Source organism: Falco punctatus (assembly GCF_963210335.1).
Source record: "Falco punctatus genome assembly, chromosome: 1".
Lineage (NCBI taxonomy): Eukaryota > Metazoa > Chordata > Aves > Falconiformes > Falconidae > Falco > Falco punctatus.
Window position 1 is genome coordinate 123587375 of NC_137580.1, and position 13200 is coordinate 123600574.

Here is a 13200-nt window from a genome sequence, read left to right on the forward strand (position 1 = left end):
ATACCATCTTAGTTGAGATCTCTTTCACAAGAGATAAACACTGGTATATTTGTTACATCAAATTCAAAGGAAAATAAAAAAAAATAACCTTAAAACAAAGCATTCCTACAAAAGAAGCATATTGGTACAGAGATCTATAATAAGTGTGTTACCAGGACACAAAGCCTGTCACAATACTGTAGCAAAGAACTGTACTTTGGCACAAGTACAATGTAACCGTGTGGCTGCATTATTCACACCACTCTTCACTTTCTATTTAAATCAATGTACATATTTTCATGTTTGCTTTGGTATAAAACACAGAAATCTCAGAATTGTAAAACTCAGTTTACACAATAAGGAAAAATACACTGCATTATAAAATGCATGCTTCATTTGTCCACTACTTTGTGTTATGCCACACAGCACGCAGCAGTTACATCGTACCACTCGATACTCCCAATCCATACTTAAATCACACACCACATCTCAAGAGCTCAAATTTCTCTTTTCAGACACTGAACTGCTTTGAGCAATTCTGCACTGCATATAATTTGGTTTCCAGAGCTAAAAAAGGCAAGTATTCGAAGACACAGAATATTTTAGAAAGAAAAGATACCCAGACAATTTTCTTGAATGGCTTGGTGGCATAGTATTTCAAATCTTTCTACGGTTTTTTTGAGGTTTTTTTTTCTTTCCATTTGCACTTTCAATTTGCTACTGGTACTTGCTGTAACCAGCTTGAACAGAACTTGAAGTCAAGAAAAAAACACAAAGTGATTTGGAAATTCAGAATTCCAAACAATTCGTGCTTTAACATATTACCATTTGATGCATCAACTGCAATCTCAAGAAACACTCCAGACACTTTAGGGGAAAAAACAAAACAAAACAAAAAACACCCAACAACGCCAAAAAAACAAACCAACAAAACCAAGCAGTCTAAATCTCCAGTGAAAAAGATGGACATTCTCTGCCAAGAACTCATAAATCCTGAAACATTCTAAGTGGCTGTTGAACTTAAATTACAAGCATAGGCCAATGGAGTAAGATACAATGATGTCAAAGGGCTACCGTCTCTGTTTTCAGCTGAAATTTTTATATTCTCCTGGTTGGGTGGATAACCTGCGTCCTTGCCACTAGCTCAGACAGCTGAAGAAAGGCAGTTTTTAACTCCAAATAAGAACTCTAGACTGGTTAGAGATTCTGATAACAATTCCTTCATTGCTAATTATCTGCAGTGCGCTGACAACCCATACAGCTCAACTACTCAGAAGCAGTTGGAACCGTCTGTCAAGGTTTTTGAAGATCACAGTTTGTATTTACTCAACTGTTATTCATCTACATAAAGAAATCTCTCAAATTTTGGAAAAAGTTTTCCTACAATAAACAGACCTAATTTTTTAAGCTCTTCACTTTCAAGGAAAAGCTCCTCTCCTCCACAAGACAAATTGTCCCATGCTTCAACGTCACATTCACTGGCAGGCAGACACATACACACAAGCCCCCCGCCTTTGGTCTCTTCAAACATTTGTATGTTCACTTTATGTCTGCTTTCAATTATTTTAGATTCTATGATTTGACAACTTTTTTTATTATTATTATTTGTCATGGATTTTGCCCTCCACAGGGAATTTTGAGTCCTACCTGTGAGGAAAAACTGGTAATTGAAATTTAAATAACTTGATTAAAAAATAATTTAATTATTTCAATTTAAATAGATGAGAAAATGCAAGCTTGTGTAGACTATACAATTAATGATTACACAATAAAAAACATTTATATAGCTTTCAAACACTACATATGTGCATTATATTAATATGTATTTAAAGTAATATATGGAAGTGAAATAGTATAACCAATTCAGTGCAACCACCACACTGAGCAGTCGAAAGAATTACACTGTTCCTCTTTTTTCTTAACTTTGTATTACCACATCACCTACTGCCATTAATATTTTTCAATTTATCTTGGTAAAGTTTAGATAACTTCGGATAAATCATTTTTATGATTTGCCCTGAATAATTTCCTATTTGTGGAAAACTCTTCTCGTAGCAGCAGGGTTTTTTTTGTTTTAAGTAGAGAATGCAGTATGCACTACTTTGTCTAAACCAAAAAACATCAAGGATTCCAGAGTAAGTGTACTAGCAGAAGTTACACCTGCTTTAAGCACCACCACCACCTGTCTGACTAGACTTTAAACTGAATCTAGGTTTATCTACTCTCAATTAAATAAAGTCAATTTACTCACATTGAAGTTTCCCAAAATGGACTTAAGTTTTATTAAACGTAAATGGTATACTTTAAGATCGTTTCTTCATATTAATCAAATCCCTGAATCAAACTCCACCTTCAAGTTTGAGCCAGTACAAAGAGAGAAAATGTCCGCTTCTATGCCATTCAAATTCCATAGCTTTATTTGGAAGGATAAATTGATCTGCCAACAGCCTCTTGCTGCCACGGTTGGACTATTTACAGGATCCAGATCATCTTGAGTGTCTCAGCACTATACTTCTATCTAGCATAAACTTCTTTTAAACTGCATTCCTTCACTAGTAGTCTCCAAAAGTGATGAAGCAGTCTGCAATGGTTGCCTGTCCCTATTTTGAATTCTCTAGTTGAAGAGCTGCCTGTAATTAAGATTAAAGAGTAAACAATTTTATTCACATGGCACATTTTGATAATTATAGTCTACACTTACCAAAATCTATTAAAATAATTTCTATTACAAATATTTAAGCAACACACTAATGATATCTGAAATAAAATGAAGGTACTGAACATAAGTAACAGGCTGAGCACCCAAACCCAGAATTTACTGAAGCACTTAAAAACCCTAAACCCTTGTTCTTTGTTTTTCTTCTTAATTTCCATCTATTCAAGCTGCTTGGTTCAAATACTGACCCTTTCAAAATTTACAAATTAAGTGGATTTTAAAAGGACCAAACAGCTTCCCTCCATTCCAGACTGAAAGAAGAAAATGAAAATTCACATCTATTCTTGAACTCTTTTTCCATGGGAGGATATGGAACTTCAAAATAACTATCTTTAACATACCTTCTGGTTGATGTAGACAGTTTTAAAGCAGAGGATCTGAATGAACTATTTACATCAGTGGACAGAATAAAGAAAGGTTGTACCATGACTAAATGACTTTCATGCTCTTTGTGCTTTGGTTGTATTCCAATTACCATATGCATATAGCCTAACAAAAATCACAAAAATCCAGTTTTGCCTTGTCTCCCTTATGTTACATATCTCTTCACTCCAGACATACAGTACTAGTAAACACAGCCTTTCAGCCCAACATATTTCAAGTAATGGACTGGTGGATGGAAGTCCTACATGACAAATATTCTGCCAGAATGACTCTCTTGTTTAAACAGGGAGAGACTGGTAGCTGCACTGGTATGACCTAACCACTGGTTCCAGCATTGCTTGGTTAGGAAGCTCACAACTGGTCTCATCTCTCTTCTCTGAAAATCTCCCCTTCCTCCTAATTTCTCACCACCTGGGCACCACGACTCCAGCTGAAGAGCTGCTGTTCACAGTTGCAGTGGAGAGGATACGCTTGATCGAGTACAGGGGAAAGCAAAGACAGACCGAGGAGTTTCAGATACTTCTGTAACAGGAAGGGGGGGCAAATAATAGCACACCCACAGGCACACTCCACAAAACTGACCCCAAAAAGTGAAGAGACTTTCAGCTTTCCCCCCAAAAGAGGTTAAATTCTGGCTTCAACTTGTACAAGTCAGGTCAAACTACAGTACTCTTACATAAAAGTCAATCTTTAGCAAAATAGAACTGGGTTGATTTTGCTTCCCAGTCACTACAGACATTGTCAACATAAAGACCAATTGGCAGTTTTATCATGTCCTGGAAGCATGAGTACTCCTTAGAGATGATGTTCTCTCCTATGTTTTCCTTCCTCCTGGAAATTTTGTCTTTTGACTACCCTCCTAAACTCACTAAGACTGTCCTATTTTTGTTTGGTTTTAAGAAACATACAAGAATCAGACATTTGCTGTCCCACATTACTACTTCACACCAGGCAAGTTTCAAATGAGAAGTACAGCAACACACAAGTTCTTGTTAGATATCACTGAGAAAATGGAAAACAGTTGATGAAAATGCATAAAAGAATGGGGGGGTTAGCGTTTTCTTTTTTCTTTTTTTTCAAAGCAGAATGCATAAACTGGATACAGCTACATGTTTGTCACAGCAATATCCAAACTGGTTCCTTAATTAGAAGTCTGCCTCTTGGGAGAACATTTGCTCAGCTTACACCAAAGAAGAAAAAGCAGTAAAATGAATCAGTTTAACATAAAATAAGAATATATTATGAAAAGCAGTACCAAAATAGGAAAATTAAAATCTTTTTCTTGGGATGGGCCAAAATTAAAGGCTTCGACCTACACAAACATTTTTTCCCCTCCTTTTAAAAATGACAACATGATAATCAACACATTTCTAATATTCACAAGTCAAGCAATCTCTTCCAGAAAAATCCTCTGAAAGAATAAGATGCACTTGTAACTACTTCTAAGTGCAGCTCCAGTTTGAATATTGCTCTGCAATATTCGTACCTAACACAAATTTACTTATTTTGCCTGGAAAAAGGAAAAACCCAAAACCCACAAACCAGATTAAACTTGAAATCTAAACCGACTTTGAAAATGAGACATTCCAAGCACCACAAAAGCTCTGGAAGTTGAAAAACAAATGAAACAATAGCAGTTTACTAGAGTTGATCCTGAGAGCACCTTCCTGAGAGCACTCATATTGCAGAAATTCTCAACATGTGCTCCTAAGTTTGACTACTGCCTTGCACTGTACAAAACTAGGTATCTGTTCTTTAAGAACTGTTTCAAAACTTTAGAACTTTTGGATGTTTTTTGTTTTGGGTTTTTGGTTTTTTTTTCCAGTTTGTACATGCTTCAGTAGTACACTTCCAAATCTGCCTAGGGTTATCTACTGACTTTACATAAGAAGTTTAACTTCTCAACTTCATGGCCATCAGTACACTCTCGGTAGGAGCCAGGAATACAAATCCCCTATATTCTAAGCCATCATTTTAACGTTTGGATAACTAATGCAAGGCAAGTAGCAGGTAGGATCCCACATTGTTATTCTGAGAAATACTCAGCAGCACAACCCTTTCATGCCTAGAACGCAGGCAAGGAAAAAAAAAAAAAAAAAAGGTAGCACTAATAACGATTTTCATAACATTCTGACAATTTCTTTGTTGGGAAACACTCCGGATAAGCTGTAACTAAATTCGGAAGTTAGCAAGCCCTGAGACCTGGCCCCAATCTACTAAAATCCACATTTATTCACCTTACAGCAGTTCTATGCAATACAATGGTCAGCTATGGAATTTTCCTGCAAACCTACAAAAAAGTTTGCACAATAAACTCATCTGCAGTACATAAAATTATTCTACCTTTTACAACATACACACATTGATTATGGTATTTGCTGCACAGAGCTTCTTAGAAAGATGACTGAAGAGACAAATGCTCTCTTCAGATAAACTGCAAATTTGCATGTCAATACCACAGAATCAGCCACAGATTGACTCGTTTGGCATTCTACACAATTTCTTTGCTAGGACTGGTCTTCTACATTTCTCATGACTGGCATGATGATAGTTCCTCTAGTGTACAAATCAAAGTTCAGATTACTAAATAGTAAAATAAGAGCATGCCAGTTTTAATTTAGTGAACAGGGCACCCCAGGTAAGATGTTTGGGGAGGCTGGTAAATCTTCTCACAGGACAGACAAAAGAGGCTGCATTATCTTACTGTCTTACCTCAATATCTCCACTTAATTCTTCAAGAGCATGAAAACATGTTAAGATATAAAATTACTACAGTAATTTCCAGTTAAATTCTTTCACTCTGAAGATAAAAGCACACTGGTGAAGTAACTGGTTAACAGAAATGATGGTCAATCACTGTAAACGCTCAGACTAGCAAAATCCATCTAAAAATTTTATTTATTTTAAGACAACTCTTTTGGCTCGTAACTCCACTGTTGTGCATTTGCTTGTTAGACAGACTGATAACTTGCAGTCAAAATCTGGATGTACAGCTCTTCCAAAAGCTAGTTCTCAGTTTTGACACAGAAAATTCACGAAACAAAAATGATGGACTTCTAGGCATCTTGATTAAGTCTTTCTTTTAAAATTCTGCAACATATGAGAAGTACCTGATATCTATAATGCAATTGTGACAGTGGACAGGTAACAGTGAAAAATTTTTAGTAATACAAGATACACAGGATACCTATCCTAAAAGTACATCTACCTTCTGGGGACACAACGGGATAAGAGAGAAGGGACAGACACACAAAATCCGTCTACCAAGCCTGCCCAGCAGAAGAAGAGGCAATGATAAGTATCACCTGCATAATAATAAAATAATAATAAACATAATAAAGCAATAAGCTTTTACTGTATCATTATTAAGCACTATATAAAAGGCATTTTAGCACTCCTAAGATTTTGCTTCTTTGAATACTTGAATTAATAAAAAAAGTACTCCTACTAGAGACATTGCACTGTGATCTTTTAATTCATTGTTCAATGTAAGTTTGAAACAAACCATAAAAGTCTGTCACCCATTTAACTGGGATGTGATTTATGTGTAAAATCTTGGTTGGTAGGAGAGTTTGATTGTGATTGCAATTTTTCAATACCCCGCTCTCCGAAAAATACGCTCTTCAGCCCCTAAGACACATCCTGATAATGGTAGTAATTGAGGTTGCACGTGATTGAGGGAAGATAAGCAAAGAATACCGTTCATCACCTCTTCTAGTAGAAAAAAACCTAAGGAGCACTCAGGGCCAGTTTAAAACAACAGAGGAGACACTCCTTCAAGCCCTCCAGTTAACCACAGGAGCTCTGTCACTGTGTATTACAATCTGTCTGGTTTGAGGACAAATAAATGAAAGAAAAAGCCCCGTATCTAAACATAGCTAAAGACCAATTCTGGCTCACAATCCACCTGAGTCAAAGAGCACTGGAGCCCATGAAGGAATTTTGAAGACTTACCACTGTACGCTTGCCCTGTTAACACTCTTGTCTGCACTGGCCACTGCCACATAAAGAGATACTGAAGTTATGTGAATCTTTTCCTTGCCTATTAATGCTGTTTTAATGTCAAGTATCTCTTCCTGGATTACGATAAAACTAAGATTTCAATTAGTGCCACCACTGCGTAGCAGTGCTTGCAACGTAGATACTTGTTCAGCAGAAGACACAGACTGATAGAATGAAGAGTTTGTACTTTCTTGGCAAAAGGGCAACAGCGTGTCTGGGAGAGAGGGAAAGAGGGAGGGAGACCTTTAGGCAAATACTGAACGAATGAGAACTGTCAGTAAATTGCCAAAATAAGAACTCAGATGTTTTTAACTATCAAACAGTGTATTAAAAAAGAAAAGCACTTAAGGATGAAAATGCTTATACTTAAACTTATCTTAAAAAATTTAACTGAAGTTACCCTGACCGAGCAAGAAATAAACACATAAATTATCAAAATGGTTTCTGATACACCTAAATACCACATAAAGCCTGTCTATGCTTGCACAACAATGCACACAGAAGTATCTTGTTATTTGCCAAAACACTTCGGCACATTTCAAAAAGTGAATACACCCATACTCTGTAGAACTCATTTTAAACCTGGATGCTCACATAAAAAATATGTTCACGACCTAACCAATTAAAATCATAAAAATACTCTTTCCTTGACAAAAGCACCCCCCCAAAAAGTAATACAAGTTACCACGACTAAGCAGAAAACTAAAAGTCAAGAGAGTACTTCGAGGTTTTTATTCTTCTGTGAAGCCAGACCTCACTCTTTTTGAAGTAATAAATATTAACAAATTTCAATTTGATTGCAGGATATCCCTGCAACAGGTAAGTTAACACCTTAAAAAATTATCTTTAAATTAAATTATTTTTTGAATGTATGTACTTATTTTGATTGATTTAGCTTCCTAAGTATATAGATACAGATTTTTTAAATTATGCTTATTAGACATAAAGAGTTTTTTTAATGGACTATTATGAAGCCACATAAGGAGTTGATACCACTAACTCACTAAAACAAATGACACATTTAGTAGTCAGTACTTCCCCCTTTTAAAAAAATCCTCAGCTAACCACTCAAAACTACATTCCTTTCAATTAAGATGCAGCGCATTTACACCAACAACCTGTTCCTTCCCCCCCTTCCAAATTGGCCAAATACTTGGACAACTGTAGTATCTGTTATCCTGCGGCCCAATTCAGAAACACTCCTAGGTTATCTCTAAGTTTAACTATTCTCCCGGTTCAGAGACTTTAAAAAAAAAAATAATCCTAAGCTTGAACTCCATGCTAGAATGAATTCAAATAAATCCGAAGTGCTTAAATTTAGATAAAAGAATTTTTGAAGCTTGAAACCCACATGGTTAATGAACTAATTAAGGACAAATAGATGTGCAGGCCTTAAAAATTTGAGCCCCAATTTGCCACTAGAGGTTAAAAAAAATCACAATGATGTTTAACCAGTTTTAACCCCAACATGAGTTTTAAAGGTTGCCGTATCTTAAGATAAATGCAGTATTTAAAAGCGAGACTTCTGACTCAACCTTCACCTTTTAATCTTTGTGTTTAACTAAAACTAGGTTTACACCCTTGCAATGAGGCCCTGTGCACTTTTCCCCAAACTATAACAATGCAATCTCCATTTTGAACAATGCACCTCATTTCCCTCCTTGGAAAGCTAGTTTTGTCTTAAAGCTAGTAAATGCTGGATCCAGTTATACCTCTGATTTCAAGAACCTGAAAATTTTCAGTGTTTCTGGTTTTGTTGGTTTTTTTTTTTTTCAGGCCACTTCAAGTTGCATGTGCTTTCCCTCCTTTTAACATCAAGTTATATTTGCAAGCACAAGCCATCCTTTCCTGTATATATTTGAAAGAACCTCTTTGCAAGGCATGCATCTCGTTTCCCTTGTTTTTAAATATTAAGTGGATGCTCCATACACTTTTGACATTGTTTGCAACACGTTCTGGTCTATCATGCATTTCTGCAGTCACTAGAATCTCCATGCATATTTTGCAAAGCATCCCCTTGTTTCAGCAAGTACTGCCCTCCCTCCCTCCCTCTTCTCGGTGCATGTGTTTGTAAGCATCTCCTAATGTTCCCCGCATCCGTGGGGTTGCCAGCCGTTAATTTGCATACCCCTCTCTCCCTGTGAGTGCTTGCAGGCATCCCTTCCGTACACGCACGGGAGAAAGAATGCGTGCGGACTGTATTTGCAAACCTAGAGGGAGCATGTGGGGTGCCCTCGACTTGTTTTAGTTCATCCCACTGACTCTCTACCTGGGGTGCTGCTGTAGGTGCTGTGGCTCCTGAAGCTGCTCTCAGTGCAATAACTGGCATCGTCTTCATCCTCCATCTCTTCAGGGTAGTCAGAGTCGTCGTCGTCCTCCTCCTCCATTATCTCCTCCTCCTCTTCCTCGTCGGAGTCCTGGTTATCCTCGGGGTCTCCCTCCTCTTCCTCCTCGGACACCATGCTCTCCTCCTCCTCTTCACTCTCATGATCATCGTACACCACTTTGCTGATGCTCCTCCTGGACGAGGCAGCCCTGCCTTGGCTGTTGCAGCTGCCTCCTCCGCCTCCTCCCCCTGCTCCTCCAGCCCCAGCCCTGCCCCTACCCTTACCGCTGCTGCCTCCCCCACCAGGGGTGCTGCTGCTGCCGCTGCCTCCCTTCCTCTTGCTGCCCCCCCTGGGGGAGGCGGTGGCGGGGGAAGAGGCCTGGGCAGCCCCGGCTCCCTTCTGCTTGGGCCCCGCCGTCTCCGCCTGGGCCGAGGTCGCCCACCTGCCGCGGCTGCTGCCCCGCTGCCGGGACCTCAGCCCACCGATGGGGCCCGCCGGGGCGGGCGGAGCCGGGGAGCTCGCCTGAGCGGTGGCCGCCGCCGGCTGCTGCTGCTTGGGCGGCCTGCCTCGCCGGCCCCGCATCTCTGGGCGCTGGCCGAGGGGGGGAAGGGAGGGGGAAGGAAGGCTCGGGAGGGCGCTCGGAGTCCGGACAGGCGGCTACGGGGAAGCTCCCCCCCCTGCGAGGGATCCGGGCCGGGGAGGGGGGCCGCCGAGCTGTGAGGGCCGAGGGCTCAATCCGAATTGCCGGCGTCCCGCTCCGGATCGCCACCGGCCGCCATCTTGTTTCTTCGTCTCTGCCTCGGCTCGCTCCGCTCTGACTGGGGGAAGCGGCGGCGGCAGCAGGCCCCGAGCGCCTCACGTGACCGGCCGCGCCTCCCAGCCGCCGCCAGGGGGCGCCGCCGCCGCCGGCCGCTACAGCCATGTTGGAGCCGGCGCGCTGGGGCGGCCCCGCGGCCCCCCGGCTGCCTCCGCCGCGCCCCCTGCCCCTGCCCGCCCCGCCGCGTCCCCCGTCCCCCGGCGTGCCCCCCTCGCCCCAGCTCACCGCCACCTGCCACGAGGCGCTGCCTCGCCACCGGCGGCCACCACGAGAGTCCCCTCAGCCCTGGGCGCTCCCGGGGCGCCCCGCCGCGCTGCCCCGCCGCCGCACCCCCGCGGCCTCCCCCTCTCCCCACACCTGAGCGGCGCCGCCCGTCAGCGGTCCTCTCTCCCCGAGCTCGACCCGCGCCCTAAGGGGAGCCCCCCCGGGCTGCCACCCCTCGGCTCCGGCCGGCCGCGCACCCCTGCGGGGGCAGCCGCGAGCGCAGGGAGGCGCCGGGCCCCGCCGTCCCCTCCGCCGCGGGCAGGGGCTCCCCACGGGGCTCTTCCCGCCGCCGCGGCGCCCGCCAAAACCTGAGGCACCGCTCGCCCCTCAGCCTGCTCTCCTTCACCGCGCTGAGGCGGCGGCCGCCCGCCCCCGGCCCCCCGCAGGCCCCCGTGCCCGCTGCCATCTTCAGCTCTTGCCCCGCTTCCACTCTTCACCCGTGATGTAGAAATTAAAACCTTCTTACAGCTCAGCCTTACCCAGCGCGAGGAGGGCACAAAGCAAAGTAAGACTGAGGAGACCACACAGGGCCCCACCATTTGCATTTTCGTCCATCTACTTTCTCTGAACTGCTGTGTCTGCACTTCACTCAGCACCAGGAAAATGAGATAGGCTTCATCTCTTTCGTACTCCCTCTGGTTTTCCCATTTGCCAGAGCCCCCAAAGGGCTAAAAATCTACATAAACCAATTGCACTGCTGGGTTTCTAATGCCACCACTTGAATTCAGGGTATGGGTTTCCTGAGCAAAAGCTGTACAAATTGAAAGCCAGCCTGAGGCATGAAAACATCTTGCATTTCTTACAACCAGCCTTTTCATGGGTAAATTGACACACATTGGGGATCCCAGAGAGTCTGAAGTCTTACCTTTAACAAATAAATGTGTTCACATTGTCATTTTCTCTCAGTCCCTTGCTTCTGTGTGATGTAAAACCCAATCCTGGTCATACCATAAGCATGCCAGCTCTATGTCCAATGTATAATTTAATTTGCATTCTCCCATAGTAATTTTTGAAGTGTCTTTTGTTCATTAACTTGTTGCTCAGGCAGACACCTCATTAAACCCACAAACCTGCTGCAGTGTCAAGCACGCAACAATGTCACAATGGCACCAAGCAGCAGGGTTTAGCCCAATTTGCACTCTTACATCCAGCTTTTCATCTGCATCTCTTTTATATTCAGTTGCACTCTTTTATATTCAGTGTTGCAGCTGCACAGGCTCAGAGCCCTGTTCTAGACAGCACGATACACACATAGCAACAGCAGTAGCCAACATTCCCTAAGCCCATTAACACCTTTACACTCGAGCAGGAACCTTTCAAACCTTTAGACTGCTTATGGCAGGCTGATTTTTGCAACCTCTTAGAAGGTTGCATAGGATTGTGGTAACTCTTTAAATACACGAATGCACAGATACATGTTGGACATAGATTATTTCACTATCTCCTTTTGTGATTTGAGAATCAAGCAACGGTTTCTAGTGTATCTACTGCACTAATACTCACAAAGCCTGTGGCATTGTGAGAGCATAGCATCTCTAAAATACTGTGGATTTTGTGTACCTGTAGTAGACCAAAGATAAGTATCACTTGCTTTTGAATACTGTGAACCAGACTACCACGTCTCTTAATCTCATCTCTTATAAATAAGAGTTGTTGATATGAAAGTGCTTGCTGAATAGGACAAAGAATTTTAATTTTACAGGTGGAGAAATGGATGCATAGAGAGGTATGTTAACTTTCAGAGTCAGGACTATACATTAGTCCTTTCCAACACACAGCTTAGCTCAGTACAGAGAAATCAACCACAACCCCTTAACCTACTTACCTACCTACCCTTGTCCACTTGCAAGAACAAAACATTTGTCCATTAGAAACTTGGAAGTTTCTATTCTGAATCTGCTAGTATAGTTAAATGAACATATTTATAAGTGAATTGAATACATCAGGAAGAGGAATTTTTGGTAGGAGGCCCTACACTGCCTCCATATTCAAGACAGATGGAGAGAAAGACTCCTTTCAAAAGGCACTTTGGAGAAGATGAATAGCCTAGTTGTTCCAAGCTGTTGTCTGGATGGGTTCCTTGCTCCAAGGGTAAGGGAAAGAACTTAAGAACCTACAGCTGGATGGCATTCATAACAAGTGAGCATATGCTCTTGCTTAAATGATTGAGCTGCTTTTGCCCAGTCCTTCCCTCCAAACTATTTCATAACATTTATTAGGCACTGAATTTAAAGTATTCAGCTCTAGAATCAGTTACATGTACATTTATAAGACACCAAGGTGTTGCTGAGCAATGTTAGACTAGAGCTTAGCTGTAGACTAAACAAAGTCACACTTAGGAAGCAAGGACTCACATGACTTTTGCTGGTGTAATTCAGTATAATACCAATTACCATTTTATTTAGTATGATGAAAACCGAAGTATATCAATATAGTCATATGCTGAATTATATTAATATTCAATCACATTATTAGTAAAAATAAGAACATCTTATTTGCTATTCTGAACATGTATTGATGTTAATTCTATCAATAATCTCTGACGATTTGTCCCCAACCGTTTTATACTAGACTTCAAGAAATCCAGTATTATGCTTATCTGTCCCATTTTCCCCTATCCCAGATGAGCTTTCATTTACATGAATGTTCAGACCCACAAGTAGATTGTAGCAAGTCCGTTATAAGCAAACACCTAATCAAAGTACAATTCA

At 41.6% G+C, this 13200-nt stretch overlaps 1 protein-coding gene across 13 annotated transcripts in view; it reads right to left on the reverse strand.

Moving 5' to 3' along the window:
* Positions 1-10398, reverse strand: part of BPTF (bromodomain PHD finger transcription factor) — a 56686-nt gene extending 46288 nt beyond the window's left edge. For 7 of the 13 annotated variants that reach the window (XM_080375402.1, XM_080375398.1, XM_080375391.1 and 4 more), the window contains exon 1: positions 9351-10397. In XM_080375402.1, the coding sequence (XP_080231528.1) occupies positions 9351-9990 (640 nt within the window). In that variant the 5' untranslated portion in view covers positions 9991-10397. Of the gene's footprint in view, positions 1-9350 lie in introns of all 13 variants that reach the window. The other 6 variants (XM_080375403.1, XM_080375400.1, XM_080375397.1 and 3 more) reach the window with 2 other exon arrangements.
* Between the last annotated feature and the right edge of the window lie 2802 nt (positions 10399-13200).